The 19,855-nt window shown below is 39.2% G+C and overlaps 1 protein-coding gene across 12 annotated transcripts in view; it reads left to right on the top strand.

The window, feature by feature from the left end:
- The window catches only part of astn1 (astrotactin 1), a 389,228-nt gene that overhangs the window by 124,252 nt on the left and 245,121 nt on the right, over window positions 1-19,855 (top strand). For all 12 annotated transcript variants that reach the window (XM_069511745.1, XM_069511741.1, XM_069511748.1 and 9 more), the window contains 3 exons: window positions 9,328-9,412; window positions 12,497-12,571; window positions 16,745-16,882. In XM_069511745.1, coding sequence (XP_069367846.1) covers window positions 9,328-9,412; window positions 12,497-12,571; window positions 16,745-16,882 — 298 coding nt within the window. The remainder of the gene's footprint in view (window positions 1-9,327; window positions 9,413-12,496; window positions 12,572-16,744; window positions 16,883-19,855) is intronic.

Here is a 19,855-nt window from a genome sequence, read left to right as displayed (position 1 = left end):
CCCCCTCAAAACAAAGCATATTGATGTTTTCTAGTGTTAACATTTAGGAATTAAAATATAGGATTGGTACATTTTTCTCGTCAAAGAAAAAAAAGAAAAGAAAACATTTCTGTTATCTTCACAGATCTGTATTAAACATGACCAATCATTTCATTCAGACCAAATTAAATAATTGTCTAGCGTACCTGTCACTAACTGACCTGCCTGCCTACACTGCTGATTCCCATTAGTGCCTTCAACATCTATGACAGGTCCAGCATCTTGCCCAAGGACACTACGGCATGGACTGTGATTCGACCGCTCTACCCTTCAGCCCTTACACACACGCTGCCTGTGTACTCACTGTGCATTACCAGAGTCTTAAATGGATAGTTCACCCAAATATGAAAATTCACTCATTATCTACTCACCACTATGCCGATGGAGGGGCGGGTGAAGTGTCCACAAAGCACATTTGTTCTGGCGATACCCACGGGTTCTCCCCAGAACAGTTTTTTTACTAAAAAGAAGTGATCACCATTTACTTCAATTGTATTGGATTTGGCTCCAGTGCTGTACAAACACTGTTTAAATTTCACAGGGCAGTATTAATGCTGTATTAATGCTGTATTAAAAGTACAAATGAAACTGGGACAAAGTTCCCCTGAGGAGTGCCCTCATCACAAAGTAATACTTCTTATCCAAGAAACTTGATGTAACGATGACATGTTGGCATGGATGACATGCAAAGTATGACTTACTGAATGGGCTTTGAGATATAGGATATGTCATATATAGTAATTGATTGCTGGTGTTGTGGTTAGGTTTACCCCAATCCTAACCAACATTAGCTCTCACCCCTTTTGGCTAATACCGATTTGTCAAAATATTATTGGAACAGCGGTTCTCCCTGAACATGTGGTGAACCTGTTGTAGCGTGTCACCATAGTTACTTTCATGTGGTTTGGATATTTTTGCTCTAATACGTCCAAAGATGCTTTCTGTTGTTTTAGGTACTTCTTAACACGCTGGTATCCAAGTGTTCATTTTTTTGTTTGGTTTTAATCAGTTATTTGTTGCCAAAAGTTTATTTTCTCTGCACTGCACTGTAGTTTGATTTTAGTAATTACTTTACTAAGTGATGTGATAGGTCAGTGGGTACAGGAAGATTAAATCAACGCACTTCAGTCTATATCTGAATCATGTATTGGTAGTTGTGTATACCCCTAATGGAGATGAAACAAAATGGACAGAATGAATCATTTTATTCATGCCCAGTTTCTTGGAAAGTCTGTGCCAGTGCGTCACTACAGTTATGAATGCAGGAAGGAATTTCACATTTAAAGCAGAGAAACTGTCTTCCTTGTTTTACATCTATTATTCAGCAGCCCAACTTTCCCCAGGGCAATACAGAGTGAGTTCTGAGACCTTTCAATGAATCAAAAAGCTGGATCAGTGTGTGTGACTCATGCCTGCCTTTGTTAGAGTCATTTTTTAGACTCGCCCATACACCCAAACACACACTCTGTCCACTATGTAAAATGATATATGGACCAGCAGCACTGACAGCAAGGCTTCAGTAATTGTATTGTATTTTTCATGCGTAATGAACCCCTCATGCATATGTCTGTGTGTGTCATTGTGACAATGTGCACATGAGAGTGAGTGAAAGTGTCTGTAGTAGGAGATTGCAGAGGGGCTATACATAGCTTAAATCCAACCCTCTGTTCTGCTGGAGGAGATACTGATGAAAACAGAGATGGGTTGCGACAATATCTGCGCTACTCCAGCAAAACATTCAAAAAGATGGAAGACGATGTAACGAACGGCGCTTCCCTTCCTGCAGGAGCCCGAAACCTGGACGGTTTGGGTTCTGATGTTTGCAGGTTGTTTTCCTCACCTGCTTTCCTCTGCTCTGTCTGCTCTGTGTGTGTGTTTGTTTGTGTGTGTGTGTGAGAGTCTGTGGACATGTGGTGCCTCTGGAGACACACGTTCCCATATCATAACTTACTGGCTTGATTAGTGTGACTGCCAGATGGATCGGTGTGCAGATATCTGCTTGATGAAGCGAATAGTTTTCAGCACAAGTGATAAAGTTAAAGTTAAATGCAGAAAAACACACTTTTCCAGTGCTGCTCTCGTTGATGCCCAAGAGATCGTGTGGTTGTTTGGAGAACTCTATACATTTTTTTTTTTATCTAGTTGCCCTAAATATAGTATTGTCATGGGTTTTAAAAGGTGACAATCAGCAGGGTGGGATATGTGGAGAATAAAGTGTGAAACTGTCTTGCCTGTATATTGAGCACTTGGAATGTAACACCTCATGAGTGTAAAAAAACTTTGAGTTCAGTGCTGTGGCTTCAGAAACACTAATGAAAGGAAGATGAATGATTGTTCAGCAGCAGCAAGAGTGAATGAGGAGGCGGTTTTCACTTCCTACCAGGATTCGTTTTTTTAAGTCCTGAGGATAAATGGACTAAATAAACCTGAGTAAAAAAAGACATTAATAAAAGCTGTCATTCATCAGTTTCCTACAACAATGTAACTTTTTGTATTTTGTTTGTCTGTTTTTTAGCAGGATTACACAAAAACTATTGGATGTAAATAAAACAAATGGGTAGATGCAGGGATTTTCTTTGTTTTCACCGTTTCCCGTGAAATTCATTCAGTCAGTGGTAGATCGGAGTGACGGGTAAACACACTAAAGAGTGAGAGGCAAGTTCAAGAGAGAGAACTGCATTGCATTGCACTTGAAGTGTACGAGCACAACTGCAGCTAAGTATGAGGTCTGCATGGACCGTAAAAATGTTGAGGATGGTGCATCGACCGTGATCACGTAAAATAGCGAATAGGACTGCACACTGCTATACATAGCAGCAACAGAGTAAAACACCAAATCAGAGTTTCTTATTTTATTATCATTCATATACAAATGTTTGGGATCCTTGTGGTTTCATGGGAAACTGTGCTTTTACATAGCAATGGATTAGCCTTGGCAGAAGAACACTCTTCGTGAGCGCCCTTCTAGTTATAGATGATATTAAGAGGATATATATTTGTTAACACTTAGCATATGTTCTGTAGACCTTTGCAAAAAGTAAGAAAAAAAGAAAAGCTGATGTTGTGTGATGTTTTTACTTTAAGAAAAATACTGAACATTCACTGAGAAACAATCAGGAAAATAATTATCTGCACTGCTAGAAAACATTGGTGACATGACCTTTAAGACGTTCTTTTGCAGGTTCAGTGAGCCATATATAGTGAGACCAAAAAACACCACACAGAATTGGCTAATAGAATACACGTATTTGCCACAGATACATTTGATGAGCTCCTTCTGTTTCTTTTTGTCTCACTATGAGCCTCACAATACCACGAGGATAGTAGTGAAAGGTCACAACATTCAGGTTGTAGCATTTCCATTGCTCCATTCAGTTCTTTATCTCCCTTCTCTTTTTTTATTGCTCAATCTCTTGACTGAGGGTGGTTGCCGTTTGTGCTCTTTTTTTAACAGTGTGAAGTGCAAGTGCATTCACAGTGCATCCAAATCCACTTTAGCCAGTTACAATACAAATACAAATAGATATAAATACAATAGTAAACTTGACCCCACTTTAAGACCAACACATTTGCTACTTTAATAAGATGGGAATGGGCAGGAAAACTAGTAAATACATTTGCATTGTGCATTGCATTGCTGTAAAATGGGGCCCTTCCAGTTAAACCAATCAGATTTAGCCATGGCCATCATGTTGTTGCATCATCAGCGGTCATCTCAGTGCAGGTCAGCATGATGCAACTCTCCACCACCCAGAGTTTTCACCACAGCCAGCATCCATGGGGCTTCCCACAACATCAGTGTCCAGACATCACAATGGGATCCACTCCACCAAAAGACACATTTGTCTCATCTTTTCTATTATGCCCATATAACCATCCATTGAAAATTATTAGTTTTAATAATCTGGCTAAATTATTGGGTCGATTAAAACGTGATCATTTTAACGATTAGTACTTTTTTTTTTACCTTGATGAGTATAATGAGTATAATGTCATGATTATGACCAGGGCAGAAGAGTTATCTCAGACCATCTCTCTTTCCTGAACTTATCTGAGCCTTGTCTTTTTTTGAATTCTGGTCTTAATGTCAGCAGCAGTGTAAACAAAATGCAGTTTTCTTTCTGATTGTCCTTCACTTCAATTGGGCACATATATATAAAAAAAATGAAGCACTTACATTTCTTTCTGCATTGTTCAGTCCAAAAAGCAAAGCAAGTGGATGCTGAATATTTATAGACCTATACAGATGGATATGCAGTGTTTCAGAGGGATTACTTATTGGCACAATGTGTTCACATTTCCTTGTGTCTTCGTCTTGAGTAGGATTCAGTTTTTTTTCCTTGTCTCTCATTCAAAGACTCTTTGAGTTTGAGCTTAACTGGACCCAGTCTTAGAAGTGATGTAGGATTAACTCAAGAGCACACAGTGATGCTCCAGAATATATTACGTAGTACGCTATCAAATATAAGTAGACTCAAAAGCACAAAAACCTTGAGTCATTTCCTTTTGTGAATCTGTGGGTATGATATACTGTAGCCTGGCAGGTATTGACAGTCGACCTTTTCCATTACCAGTGGTGAATATAGCCTTGGGGCCGTGCCCTTCACTTACCTCCCATTGAGCATGAGCAGAGCATGTTGTACATGTTACTTCTGAGTAACCCTCTAAACCAAAGGTGAGACCCCATCAATCATTCTGAACAAAGTCAAGGCCGACATTTCTCCTGGGAGCTGACAGCCGAACAAAAAGCTGATGCTTCACTGTTCTTCGCTAAAAGGCTTCACTTATCAAGAGCATGCCAGCAGAGAGTGTGGAACAAATCCAAATCCCTCCACCGCTCACCCTGGTGAGATATGTAGATAAATAGAGTTTTTTTTCTTTTTTGATTTGTCAAACAGATAGCAGTAGATAAGCAGAAATCTTCAGTTATCAAGGATCTGTTAAACATATAGGATCCTGAACCCAGGGTTAAGAAACAGTTTAAAATGACCAAAGTTCTCCAATCATTAAGCAGCACACTGTTGCCTGTCAACAGTTGCCCCAAAATTTCAGATTTTCGGACATTGCCGTGCCAGCCAGGCTTTACTATACTGAATAATGACAGTGTTAATTGTCTATTTATTAGACTAATCAATGATCTAATCGCCTCACATCACTACTTAGGTACAGGTTATTCAGTCACTGGAACCAGTCAGATAACAGAGGAAAAAAAAAAGAATATAAACTGAGTCCATTAAATCTACACATTTAAAGTAATGATTAAAAGTTAAGTCTAGTATTGACTTTCAGGATGTCTGGCAGCCTTTTCCCATTGTGCCAAAAGTTAGAAAGTACTGAGAAACACAAAGTTATTTTTGTTTCCACTGTGTTTTAGAGACAGTAAAGATTTAAAAGTGACCATTTGATTTGAGAAGTTGTTTTTGTGTATGGTGAAACAAAATATAATTATATCACTCATACTCTTGCTGATGAAACAATATACCCCAATACCAAAACATGATGACATAATGTATTAAAAACTATATTAAATCTGCAAAACTTAAAAATCTAAACTCTCAAACATATTAATAATTAACCGCTAATAACTCTGCTATTATGTGATATTTGTTGTGTCTTGTCACTTTTATTTGGGAAGGAAATGTCCAAAAGACACCACTGTGCAGAACATTCTTCTCTTTATCCAAGGACAAAGTAGAACAAATCAGGACACGTCGATTATATTATCATAATGAGTGTTACAACTGTTACACATCTTTCCTTTTGTTTTGTGTATTTAAGTTACATTACTTCTACTACTATGCTACTATAAAATTACTATTACTGTTTCTATGATGCAATATTTGACTTGTACATGTAATTAGTCATTTTGTATTTATAATGAATAATCCTGTGTAAAAGCACATTTAAAAAAGCTGCCATTCATCAGTTTCACATATAACCACAATTGGGTATATTGTGGTGATCTGAATTAAAATAGTGGTAGCTGCTAAAATATAATTTTTAAATATAATAGGTTATAGTTGTAAATAACATTAGGAGGCAATTTAATTTGTTAACATGTACCAATATGTGCATAGATCTTTTTTTAATGACATATACATTCACTGAGAATCCAAAGTGAAAAACAAATAATTACCTGCACTCTGAAAAGTGTTGATGTCTCCTGGAGATATATATATAGTTGTTATGTGACCTTTAAGAATTTCTTATACAGTAAGGCAAAAAAAAACCCACTCACACAATCAGCTAATAGAATGCTAATCCTGTTTGTATTTTCTCACTATATACGCCCCGCAATTCCTGTGAAATACACACAACACCTTCTCAGAAGTGGCATCTTCACTAATAATTGATACCTCGTTGGGGGGCTCAAAACTATTCAGTGTGCCAGAAATTAGTTGTTTTTACCTTAAACACTTTTGTCCGGGATCTGACCCACTGGTGTTTAAAGTTGACTAACAAAAGACTCTCAAAAAAGGTAGAAATGTAAAAAATCCCACAAAACGCAGACGTAGAAGCTGCATAATTATTTGCCAACATCGTGTTAAAGGTTCAGTGTGTAGAATTTTATGATATCTAGTGCTGAAGTTGCATGTTGCAGCTGAACACCCCTCACCCCACCCTCTCCTTCCAAACATGAAAAAGAAACTGTGGTAGCTTCAGTTGTCATAAAAACTCAGAAGGTGTTTAGTTTGTCCAGTCTGGACTAATGTAAAAAACATGGCGGCCTCCGTAGAGAGGGTCCCCTCGATGTAAATATAAAGTATTTAAATATAAAGGGCCTTTTCTGGGGTAAAGAAAACTACAATTCATACAATTTAGATGAAATGAACTAGTGAAAACATCATGAGGATTATTCTACATTAAATATCTGCCAATAGTTCCCTTTCACCTAAATCTTACACACTGGACCTTTAAGACATTTCAAGACATCTTTAAAAAACCTCAGGAGATAGTAAGATTATGTGCAAATATTTTCATTTTCCACAAAAACTGCACTTCTGTATCTCTGCTGATCCTTTCCGTACACTCAGAACTTAGGATAAAAATATAAATATGAATATTAAATAAATAAAAATATAATTTACTGAAATGTGAAAATTGCACATTTACTCACAAAGCGTTATTTTAAATCAAATTACATAAAACACCAAAATGTGGACTGTAAGAATTGACAGTTAAATTAAACACATTAACTCGAATAAAAATCAACAGACTGGCTGGTGCAAGTGGTTATGGATCTGTCCTCTTCAGGCTCGGTGCTGCAGTGTCCCTGCGGTGATAGGAGGAAAATGGAATATGGGTGGGGTTGTAGGGATGAAGAAGAGCAGTGTTGTGGCTTCCCATGTATATTTTTGTTACAATAATGAACATAAAAATATGCTCAACAATATGCATGACAAACAGTCCTCACAAAATGGCACCAAAAGGCCGAATTCAAAATAATAACAGCACCTTTGGTTGAAAGAAACAAAAAAACATGATACTTCTCCCACATGTTACTGCTTCCACAATGGATGAGGCGGACATCGGGTACTACTCCTCCTCGCAGGGGGCTTGAAAAGAAGGGGTCAAAAAAAGCCAGGCTTTGTTCAGTTCTCCAACTCAACACACAAACAGCACGATATAGGTGTTTTTTTATGTCTCTGAATCTTCTATAGGCAGAACGCCGTACATAGCTGTCACCAACGCTCCACACTGTGATGATGGGAGGGACATAAATGAGTGTAATAAAGGCTTTAGGTAATGAAAAATATAAAGTTCACTGAAAAAGGCCACTTTCTATCAGACAGCCTGTCATGATACATCTACTGGATGAAAAAGAACAAGAAAGAAACACATGAAAACATCGATGAGTTTTTACATAATACTCAATACTGTATGTCATGGCATCTGTGAAAGGTAGCTGAGACTGGTACTAAGAGTTTATGTTATATGCAGCAAGTGGAAGCATCACAGGTAGCCATGACCTCAAAAAGTACTGATGTACTGAAAGAAATGAACATCTTGTGACAGATAGAAGTACATGTCTAACGGAGCAGTCGTAGCGAAGGTAATCAGCATCATAAATATGCGTACAATTTACACCAGCAGTGTAAACGACCAGACAAAGCTTCGTACTAATCATGGCTATACAAGCCAGCATCTAAAAGTTTATGGTGAGAACACTAAATAGCTACTATCACACATGAATTGGCTGATGAATATGTTGAGTTTTGAGTTTCTACCCACATAGAAAGATTGTTTTGGCCCAGATGAGCTGTACATCCCATATCCCGACCACATACCACATGGAATGATGGCACTTGGGCGGCCCGCTCCCATTCTTCAGATCTGGGTCACAAGTGCGCCGTGGCAACACCGCATGTCGACCAAAGGTGGCCCAAATTTGTTTTGTGCTATTTGGGCAATAGAAGGCTAGTAATGTAAAGTAGCCCAGCTTCTTACCCCAGTTTCTTTGCCATAGCTACGGTGGGGATGTCTTTAACCAGGTTTCATCTTCATCACACTTAAGCAGCATCCTTGATCCACATTCTTGCCCACTGTCGAACCAGGAGCCACGGTGGCGATGGCCAAACAGCCCGCACTGATTGTCACCACCAACCTGTGGGTGACATCTATATCTATCTTTATATACAGTCTTTGTGACTGGCTCCTCTCCCTTAGTGAATGATCTAGGAAGTTACAAAGTTAGTTCGACTTAAAATTACAGTAGCAGTTTATTTTACTCCTACCTTTGTTTATTTTTCTCAATATATGATTTGTATTAAGTATCATGAATGCATTGATGCCTATGGACCCTGTATTGTTGGTTGAACTAATCTGTCAGCTGCCTGTATTGTAGTAATTCAAAGACACTGTTATGCATTGTGCTTGTATGAGGCTCATGTGTATAAGCATTCATTAGAGGAGCTCTTTGCTTTGTATGTTTCCCAAATAAACAAGTTATTTTCATGCTAATTGTGCCCAAGCTAAAAAAAAACTCATTATGCAACATGAGGGCTGTCATTCCCATTATCCATTAAAAGTGCTCCTGCCGGAAAACTTTCTGCGCTTTTGCTGTAGAATTTAGACAAAGCTACGGGTTGGATGGCTGAAGGAAAACTGACTACATCATTAAAACATAAGCGATGATAAAAAGTGCTTTATCTTCCTGAGGAGGATTGTCTTTGCGATAGCTCTCATGGAGAAAAATAAAAGGACAGGAGCAAAGGGAGTTCTCCACTGAGTGAAAAGAGGCTCAACTGTAATGAACACATGATTGAATCTCTGTTTCTCTGTTTGCAGGAGACTGCCTCTGCCTGGACGGCTACATGAAGGACCCAGTCCACAAGCACCTCTGCATCCGCAGCGAGTGGGGGCCCAACCAGGGGTAAGTTACTATTATCACCCGATGAGGAATAATGGCTTTTCATTATCAGGCCCAGAAGAAATGGTGGATAAATAATTTACTACAATGGAAATTCTCCCATGTATCAAACAAGGCCATTCATTTTCTGGGATGGATAAATGAGAAAGGGGCTGTGATGTTGTCAAAGCCAATTATCAGACCAAACTAAAGGAACAACTAAACTATAGATTCATAAGCAACTAATTATCTGGATACAGACAATACAGTTATTTACTGTAGCCAGGGCTAATTCAATTTTCACTTGATATATTACAAAAGGCAAACATAACAGGATTGTAAACAGTGTTTAATTGAATTAAATTAAATCAGAAATCCCCAAACACTTAATCCAACTGATGGTATATTCATTTATTAAACCCCCTCCGTATCTTTCTAATGTGGACTTTTTGTTAAAAACTCCCAGCTTCCAAGTTCTATGATCCCATCACTGTGATATATTCAGTTGTAGTTTCTTGTTGGTTCGACAGGGCTGCTCTGCAGCCACAGCTTGTTTTTAATGGCTGCAAAGCTACTCCTCATGGGGTGTATTGATCTTTATGTAAAATTGTTGGAGTGCCTCAAAATCTAAAATCCCACACAGCCTAACAAGACAGTTGTATGAATGCTAGCACTATCAATATATCACTTTTCAGCCAATCGTTGTCAGAGAAATTATTTGTGTTTTATCATGTTATTTTGTTTTGCTCATCTCTATGGGTGTAAAACCGCTTCTTTATCAATATAATGATTCCAAGTGATGACTTAATATATATTTTGGCTTTGAAAATAGCTGTTTCAGACTGTGGCACAGGAAGTCATATAAATGTCTAATTGGGTTCACGGTTTCTTGTTAAAAAGTCCTTGACATTTGGCGAACACCACCTCCACAGTGCCAAACACTGGGTTTCCTGTATTAGCAGTTATTCTCCTGAACAGAACAAGTCACCTCATAGTGTTCAACTGAAATTTAACCTATTAACATTCTGAAATGAATCAACTTTTTAAATAAAGTAAATATTGCTTATAAGAAACACAGTAAGAGCTTATTATTTTTCCGGTGGCTCACTCAAGGCTCCATATATGTTTTGTGCTATTTAAAGCAACACTACGTAGCTCTTAAAGAATAACAGCGCCCTCTGCAGCCCCTCACGGTGATTAATTATTGCAGGCTCCGCGTTGTAGCGATGAAGTTGTTTTCATGTAGTCCCTGGCTTCCTGTACAAGAAGAGCTGCTACTTTAACGAACACATAAAAAAGTCTTTTTAGAATTCTTCATGTTTAAAGTGTCCTCTATGAATATTGGAGATAAGCGCTGGATTTTAATGACTTCACTTGAGGTTGCAACTATCAGTCAGTTCCACAAGAAATTGTACCCACTCACTAAAGTTACATAAAGCAAGAACAGGAGCTATGGGTGGGGCGTGGAAAGGGGAAACATTCTCTCTATTCAAAGTCAGTGAACCATCAAAATGATCTAGCATCTGTTGTTTCTAAAAAATATATAGTCTTTTTTTTAAATGAATAATTAACCTCCCTTCAGAATAAGTTTGACCAATAGAAAAGGAAATGTACTACATGTACTAGATCTATTTACAGACAGATTTGTGATCATGCTTTATCACCTAAACTTAAATATATAGGAAGATGCATTGTGTGTGTGTTCAAGTAATTGGATTAAATAAGCCCTTCAGTATTTTCTTATAAACAAAAAGTTACTTTTACTTTACAAAACATATAGTGTGCATTTCCTTTCCCATAAAAAATTTGCAAATTCATTTTTCGCATACAATATTGTGCATTGTTTATGTTCCATTTCCCTTGTTTGCAGCCTTAGTTGCACATTGCTGTATTTATATGGACATGTTACTCCCAGCAACTCTAAATCAGGGCATCAGGATGAAACCTTCCACAGCAACAAGCCCGGGGTCACCTGCACAATGACACTCCAGCATGCACAGCCTTGTGCACAACATGAAAAAAAGCAGGGACTCATTCATAAAAAACATCCTCCACAGCGTTACTTATGGTCAAAATTCCACAGAGCGCCTCTTAAGAAATGCCAAGAATAAATAAATTCCCTACTTTGATTTTTTTGGGATGTTTTGTGGACTGGCGCTGGGTTTTCCTAAGCAAAAATAATTTCATCACACACTGAGACTGAATTTATTATGAAGGGCGAAAAGCTCAGCCTTTAAAACCACTAGTGAGCGGCTTGCAGCAGACTGATCGTGCTATATTCCCTTTATTTTTCACTCTATCCCTCGTCAGCCTTGGTGCATGTTCAAAATGTGGATTTTTTTGGTCTACATTTCTTTAGACATCCCAATTTTCCCCTCAGCCCTGTGCACCCCTGTATCTCATTCCCCTGGTGTCCTCCCTGTGTCTCTGTCACATGAGCCCTCTGGGGTGACTTAAATGTTTAATGACCGCAGCCTGTGGCATGGAAGCCGCCCCCCTCTCCCTTGATGTTCTTTTTGCTTACAGTGGTGTAGGAGTTTGCTCAGAATGACATTGGGCCCCTGTCACTTCTCCTCCTTACACTCTCACTTTGCAGACTGTTTAGTCCCCGAGCTGCCACTCCCCATTAATCTCCATCATTCTCCCTCTCTCACTTCTGCCTCCTGGCATCTGTCTCATCCCCTCGGCGTTCCTCTATCTCTCCCGCTCTCCCTGTCTCTCTTTTTTCCATCGTCTGCTCGCTCCGTCACCCTCCGTCTCTTTCTCCCACTCTGTCTCACCCTGTCATCCTCTCTTATCCCCTCCCCCTGATAAATGGATATGAGCCGAAGTCCCACTGCATGTCATGTGCCGGAGAACACATTTTTCAATCAGCATGTTTACACATAGCACACATCGTAATGCTGCTTGTGATTTGTGGGGGCTTTGGAAGAGGGGGATGACACAAAGTTCGACACTGAAATATGGCTTGTGATTTCAGGAGGTTTAGATTAGGGGGATGGATACACTGAAAAATTTAACGCTTCGCTTGCTTTGATTTTAATACAATTTTATTCTCTCTCCTCTTTTTTGTCTCTTTCTCTGATCTTTTCTTTTTTTCCATGCCAGTCCCTGGCCTTACACTATCTTCCAACGCGGTTTTGATCTTGTGATGGGAGAACAACCCTCTGATCGCATTTTCAGGTGAGAGGAACTTCACAAAACTTTGTTTTATACGACTGCTATTTCCATGGAGCTGCAGAACTCTTCACAGAAGATTGTGTCATCAGATTAGTTGTTATAATCCTAGTACACCAGCTTTGATTATCTTTGTTCCTCATGATTATTAGGATGCTGAGCTCTGGCTGAGCTCCGGCCTCCTGTAGCGGTGTTTCACTTTCTAAAGGTGCTCATTATCTCTCTGTTCATATCGGTGCACTGGTGCACATGCAGACTCAAGTTTTAATACACCGTTTAGTTAGGAGAGAAATGCAGTTCAGCAAGGCAGCAGTTCATATATGTTAAAATTTCTTGTAAAAGTGTGACCACATGAAAATATGTCCTTTTGCAGTATTGCAATATCTCACTTGGGCTGCTTTCAGAGATGGACTGAACTCCAGATATTCTCCTGAGGGGCTGCATGTGAGACATCAAATGTCTGATTGAGAGAGTGACACCTCCTCTAGAGTTTCTCTGTCTGAGCGAGTCCATGTGAGAACACAGCAGGAGATCCTCCGCCGGATTCACCGCCAACGAGTGGGCATGTTGATGATGTTTCTAATGTGTGACAGAAACTGCAAAGAACAAAAAGAATACAAATATGTCAGGATGAAAAAGACATAGATGAAGATGCCGAGAGAGCTTTGAATGATAAAATCACCTGCTGTAAAGAAAAATGTGATATCCACAGCAGAATGTATATATTACGTCCTCCCTCTGCATGCAGCACCACCCCTCACCTGAACGCTCCAGATATTCCAGTGTTTGAGTGTCTGAGTGAAGAATCTCTTGCTACATTGTTCATGTGTGAAAGGCAAACTCTGGAGAAACTCTGGACCAAATTCTGCAGACATTCTCCGGAGTTAATGCCTGAAAACGGCTTTGCAGTGGTGTAAGACTTTCTAATAAGATCACATGTGACAACTCTATATTTATCTTTGTCATTTCATTAAAGGATAAAGTTGTCTCCATAAATACATTCATCTTCACTCAGTGTGTGCTGACACTCAGTCCCATGCCTATTCACTGAAGGCATAAATCTTTGAAGTGACATTAATTAATAGATTAATATTATCAGTGCAAAAAAAAGTTTCACAGTATGAAAGGAATCACTCTCTCTGATGAACCTACAGAGAATTATCACCTGAAGCTGAACCTTTCCTCAGCTTCACACAGCTTTATATGTGAGTTTCAGCTCATTGTTTATTTGTCCAGCCCACTGCTTCACTCTCTCAGCTCTCATACCACCGTCTTTAGCCTCAACCAGCTGCTGTTTTCAGTAAATAAGCTCTAAAAATCCTCTGTACACTACATGCACAGCATCAAACAGCCAACAAAGAGTGCGTAGCAGGTGAACATAGGGGGGAGCTCTTAGCAACTGCAGACTGAGATATTTCACTCAGTCAGATCTCTGTTAAAGATAAAAAAGTGAATTTTGAACTTATGAATGTGACCAGAAACACGTCAGTTAAATGCTAATGCTACTCCTGAACTAATCAATGTGTACACAACATTTCTCCACTGCCCCCAAGTGGCCAGAATATCTGCAGATTGTTTATTTGTTGTAAAAGCAAAGCGGGTATATTGTCATTGAGTTGTAAAGGCCAATGTGTTTGCTTATATCGAGCAGACGAGACGCAGCATTAGCTTTCATTTGGTGGTGATGGTTACCACTCTTTATTCACTATATTTGAATTTGTAGCTGCTAAATGCTCCACTGTGGTCACCAGCTATTTGCTAACTGTACCTGCTGATTGGTGCCTGGGTTTGGTAGCATCAATACAGAACCTTTAATAGCCCGTAAAAGTATATATTATATATAGTAATATTCCTGATATATCAGCACAGATTATTATTGGCTTTTTCTGGACAAGGACAAAGACAAGGACATCCAAGTTCACACCCCCTATTTCATGTTCCATTACCCAAACTAACACTTTTAAAATCTCATTCCATGTACCGGCTTTTTACTTACTTTCTACCTAACTGTAATTAAAATTTAAAATATCTTCCATTTGTGTTTGTATTGCATCCATATGCCTTGGGTTGTATCTTTTCTTTCACAGCTGCACAATTAATTGTCCTATGGTGACAAGTAAAGTAGTTGATGGATTGTAGGAAGTGCTTTGACACATAGTCCTCCCTGCCAGCATGTTTTCTGGTTTCCTGCAAGAAGCCTTTTCCTTCTCATTCTGTCCAGCTGTGAAGTTTAAAATTGCTTTCTCCTCAGACTGCTCCCACCCAGCCATCCATCCTAATTTAAACGTTTCGGTCTCTAGCTTTGAACTTCACCAAACAACCCTGTAGGCTCCACACGGTGGAAAAAAAAAAAAAAGGACCTTGAATGTCACCCAGCGCTCTGAGAGCCGTGCAGCCGCCATTGTGTTTACTTAAGCAGATATTACCATTAAACAACGCAGCAAATGAGGCAATTATAAACACAGTGGTATAGAGAGTGAGATGAAACAAAGCAAAGTCAAGGATGCATGCAATATTCTCCTCAGGGTTGGCATTCAAACACATGGCGTTTGTCATTTGCACAGTATTAACTGCCAGGCGCTCCTTCGAGGACTGCAAACATGTTTTCCACTCAACAACTGTTCCCGCATGGGATCTCTTAGTGTTTTCTACCTCCAGTGTGAACCAAATAAGTCACATAGCAGCTCGTCCCAGTTGCCAGTAAAGCAGTCCTCGTTAAGTGGGTGCTAATTTGTCCCGTGGCCACCAATATACGTCACACTGCATCAGAGGGAATTTCTGTTCTCCTGTACACGGTCCCTTAAGAAATGGTGAGATGTCTTATGAGAGAGATGGAAGCAGCTTCCAGGAAGAAACAAATGATGTGGTAATATCACCATTTAAATAGAGTCTAATAAGAACCACAACTTTTACACAAAGTGGGAGATCGGCTGCACTTTGATCCACTGAAAACTTGACTTTGAAACAAAGGGAGTAATTGGGTGGATGTAATTAAGTGTTCTGCTTACACTGTGGTTTAATCATTCTGTTCTTAAAGTGACTGGTAATGCGTGCAGCCTCCATGATTCACTGCCCTTTTACTTATGCTAAGTTAGCATTTTTCTAAATGCAAATTTTGAATGAGGAAATGTGTTTAGTCTGCATAAAAATGGATGTTAACCATTTAATCAACAAGTTCCTTTCTTCTGTGCCACAAGTATGCATGTATAATTAATCAGCGCTAATAATGCATTTGATGTAAATCAGTGTGGACTTTTTAACTTAAAATTGTAAGTATTACGTTTCATGTGCAGACCGCATGATGATATTCATTGACTCACAAATAAAGAATTGTTTTAAAGCCCTCGTCCCAGACATTGTTTACAGATTTATAGCCCTGTTTTGCCTCAGGGGAAACTCTTATTGGCTCTTTTTTGTCAGGGTACCTCATTTGGTATGCATTGTGTCCATTAGCTCACAGAATCCTCCTGCTCAAGGAAGAGTTATGCAAAAAGGATAAGTTTGCTGAAAGCTAAAATAAATAACCAGCTTGATGCCATTATTCAGAGTCACTGATGCAGCGGAAACATTTATCTTTGAAAAGTAGCTGGTGTGACAAGACTTAGTGGTTGTTTTTTTTTACACGAGGAAGAATGAACACTGATGTGGCGCTAACTTCACTTATTTAACACGTGAAGTTTGTGTAGAGATTGTCTCTGGTTCCTGTGGCTTTCTTAAGTTTGAGGAAAAAATCCTGATGATGTCATGAAGTTTATCTTTATTTTGGTTTGGGGACATTTTGAGCTGAGAGGCTGCATCATTAACACATGATGCATTCAAAAGGGACATAATTGGTTTTAATCCATGGTTTCTAGAGATTGACCCATACACTAGGGACCAAAAGTCTACTGTGACTGCTACCTCATACAATATTATAATGTCAATTTTTGCTCTGTATTAATCAATATTAATAACAGTTCAATTCAACTGTGTGGACATTTGGTCTTTGTTTTTTGTCAACAGTTTTGTTTTGGAAGAAACCCAGTTAATATTATATTCTGTACTGCACTGTGAATACCCACAATATTATTTCGCTCTTGTTTCCATCTGCATTCCACTGATTTGAACATGTTTTTTTTTATTTGAAAAGTATAAACCTGTAAACCTTCTTGTCTCATGCACCCTTGTTGTCCCGGGCAGGTTCACATACACCTTAGGAGAGGGAATGTGGCTGCCATTGAGTAAAAGCTTCGTCATCCCCCCTGCTGAGCTTGCCATCAACCCCTCAGCCAAGTGCAAGACGGACATGACGGTCATGGAGGACGCGGTGGACGTACGGTGAGTGATAATATTTCCTGGGACCCTTTTCAGTCAATGATCAGGGCCCGGCATAACCGATGGCCCAGTGGCTTGGGACCAGTAAAAGTTTATCTAGGGCAAGCTGGTTGACCTGAAATTGGACCCTCGCGGCCAGTAACTTCTTTAACGGTGAAGTGGAAGAGAGATCCCATTAATTATTACATCATGGAACAAATATTTTATATCAATATCAGGGAATATCAGCTGGAAATATAAAAGAGGCCTGTCAAACTCTATGAAACTATAGAAATGTTACAAATAGAAAGCCCAGCTAAAGAAATAAAATATTTCAAAAGGTACAATACTACTGATACTTCTACTACTACCCACCCCCCAAAACCACCACTTGCAGAATACAGCTGCTGTTAACTCTCTGAACACGTCTCACTGTTTGTCTTCACACTTAATGAGAATTTGTTTTTTTATTTATTATTGTTGCGGGGAGTCTTAAGCATCCCTGTGAGGTTGATGCAGAGGTCTTGGCAGTCATTATTCAAAGGGTAATAAAACATCTAACACATAATCAATTATGAAGAGGAAGAAAACCAGAGTAAAAAAAAAGAATAAGAAGAAGTAATCACTTTGCGATACAAAGCCATAAAGAGCATTTTGATTGTTAAATGGTTCGTAACTCGTTCAAAGACAATCTGCTCTGTGTGCAGAGACTGTGGTTGTGCGTGCGCTGCAGAGATCCATAAATGATCCTGAAACAATGCTGCTGTATTAAACTGGACTCAGTTGATCAGTAACAGAAAAATATAAAGAACCAAAAATAACAAATTTTGATTGATGATGTTTCTCAGTCCAGAACATAGACTATAATAAAAAAAAAAAGATGACATCATGGCTCCTGAAAAGTGAAGCCATAGTGTTTTGACTGCCCCCTAGTGGCTGTCTAAATCCAGCCTCCAAGTTATAGGATGGGACATGGGCAAAACTAAAAAGTCAGATTATACCTAAGATGTATTATGTCAGAGATGGATTCTGTCATTTGCGATAGTTCTAATTGTAACGCTGAATGACCAAGTGCTTATTTGTTGTCTATTAACTATTTGACACCATAATAACAGGGTGGAACATCATGACTGACAGCTGACACTGACTGGTCGCGACTGGTCAGGCACCTGTGTCAGTGGACTTCTTTACCATTAGACTTTGGCTCCATGACGTCATTGACACAGATGGCAGCATTTGTACCTGGGATATTATGTGCTCTTTTCTGGATGGTTGGAGGAGGTGGAGAAGCATTGTCTATCTTTAGCTACAGTATGCAGTGGTCAAGTTTGAAGTTTCACTGCTAGATTCTTCATATTTAAGCAACTAATAACAATGCCATGATGCTCACATTACAGTAGTTGATTTATTCTAGACTCTCCATATCAGAGCTGCCTAAAAAATCCTTACAGATATCTGATTCTGGCATAGACAGCAGAGATAGTGAATGATTCCTTTAGATATCATTAGTATATTGATTTCAGATTTGACCTTTGACTACTAAGACAACAGTTTAATTATGATTTTGTTCTATTTAGAAAATCAATCTCCATCAACAAACGTTACTGTGGAAGCTCAAAGCAGAGCAGGGGCCAATATTGCTTCAGTAAGATTTACTGTAAAGTGTGATCCCTGCCTTTCTGCCTTGTTTTGCTAGGCGTGCTATCAAACTAGGATCTACCCATGTTTTTGTGAAGGACAGACCCCATAAACCTTCTTTTCTCATTGGGCAGCGGCATCATGACTTGCCCAGAGAGTTAAGGTGACTGCAGTTGTGTTGACAGCATAATAAAGTCAGTGTGAACAGGATCACTTTTCAGAGAAGAGGTATGTTAATGTAATTAGTGGTGGGAATTGTCTTGTACCTGGAGCATGCCCTGTCAACACGTTAATGTGCACAACCGTGTCAGATCCTGCCCTGTAGTTACCAATGGTTATTTGCCCTGTGAAAATTCTGTCAGGTACAATTAGTCTCGCTCAAATGCATATCCTCATCATTTCCTCTCATTAGCATGTTGGAGCTCAAGTTATGTCAGTCAGTAGTTAATTTAAGTCCTGCAGCAGGAATACCATACAACAGAACTGACCCTAACTAATGCCTCCTTTTTTATTGTGCAGGTAATTATGAAAGGGAGAGTGCAAGGCCTATGACACACATTTTTTTTTTTTTTATGGAAACACTGTGAGCTGAATTTGCAGTATTACTTTGTTTGAAAACTTTAACAGAGATTCCCAAATCAGAACATTCAATTTGGAAAATCACAGTGTCACTAATGTAGCTGGGTGATGCAGTGCACTGCCGCCTTTGCATGTCTGCGTTGACACTGCGGCTCCCTCCCGTGTTCCTCACTTTAGTTTAGTCGGAGAGTCTAAATTGTTGTTTGACAGCACTGACACGTTGGTGACCTGTCCATGGTCAGTGCGACTTCGCTCCAGCTCCCGGAAAAGCTGTGTAGGTAGTTGATAGATGCACCTTCACTTGTCACTGTATTCATGGCTGTCATTTCTTATTTCATAATGTATCGTCTGACAGTAATGCAAACAAATGACCCAGTGGCGGGATGCATTTTTTTAATTCATCTATGTAGTGTTGGTACTGTTTCCACAAAGCTGCCAGTGAGAATGGATGAAGAAGCGAGCGCTCAGTTGGGCTTTAAATTTAAACTGTGACAGTCAAGTATGGAGGGGGAGCAGCGGAGACACAACATTTCACAGCTGAGCCCTTTGGTGATGTAGTTGGCTTAAATTGATGAAGCACATATGAAGGGTTTTGCTCACCTGATGATTCTTATGCAACTCCTGCCAAAAAGCAGTTGTTGAGACGTTTTACAAAAACACAGGTAATGTGAATGCAAATCTCATAGTTGCAATAGGGTTTTTCATGGTGTAACACTGTGAGGCCCCCATCAGAAGAAATCACTCTAAATTTTGGATTTATATTCCCAGTACTCTGGGGCT

Source organism: Paralichthys olivaceus, chromosome 16 (genome assembly GCF_024713975.1).
Source record: "Paralichthys olivaceus isolate ysfri-2021 chromosome 16, ASM2471397v2, whole genome shotgun sequence".
NCBI lineage: Eukaryota > Metazoa > Chordata > Actinopteri > Pleuronectiformes > Paralichthyidae > Paralichthys > Paralichthys olivaceus.
The sequence above is the reverse complement of the archived record's forward strand: the minus strand, read 5'-3'. Positions and strand labels throughout refer to the sequence as shown.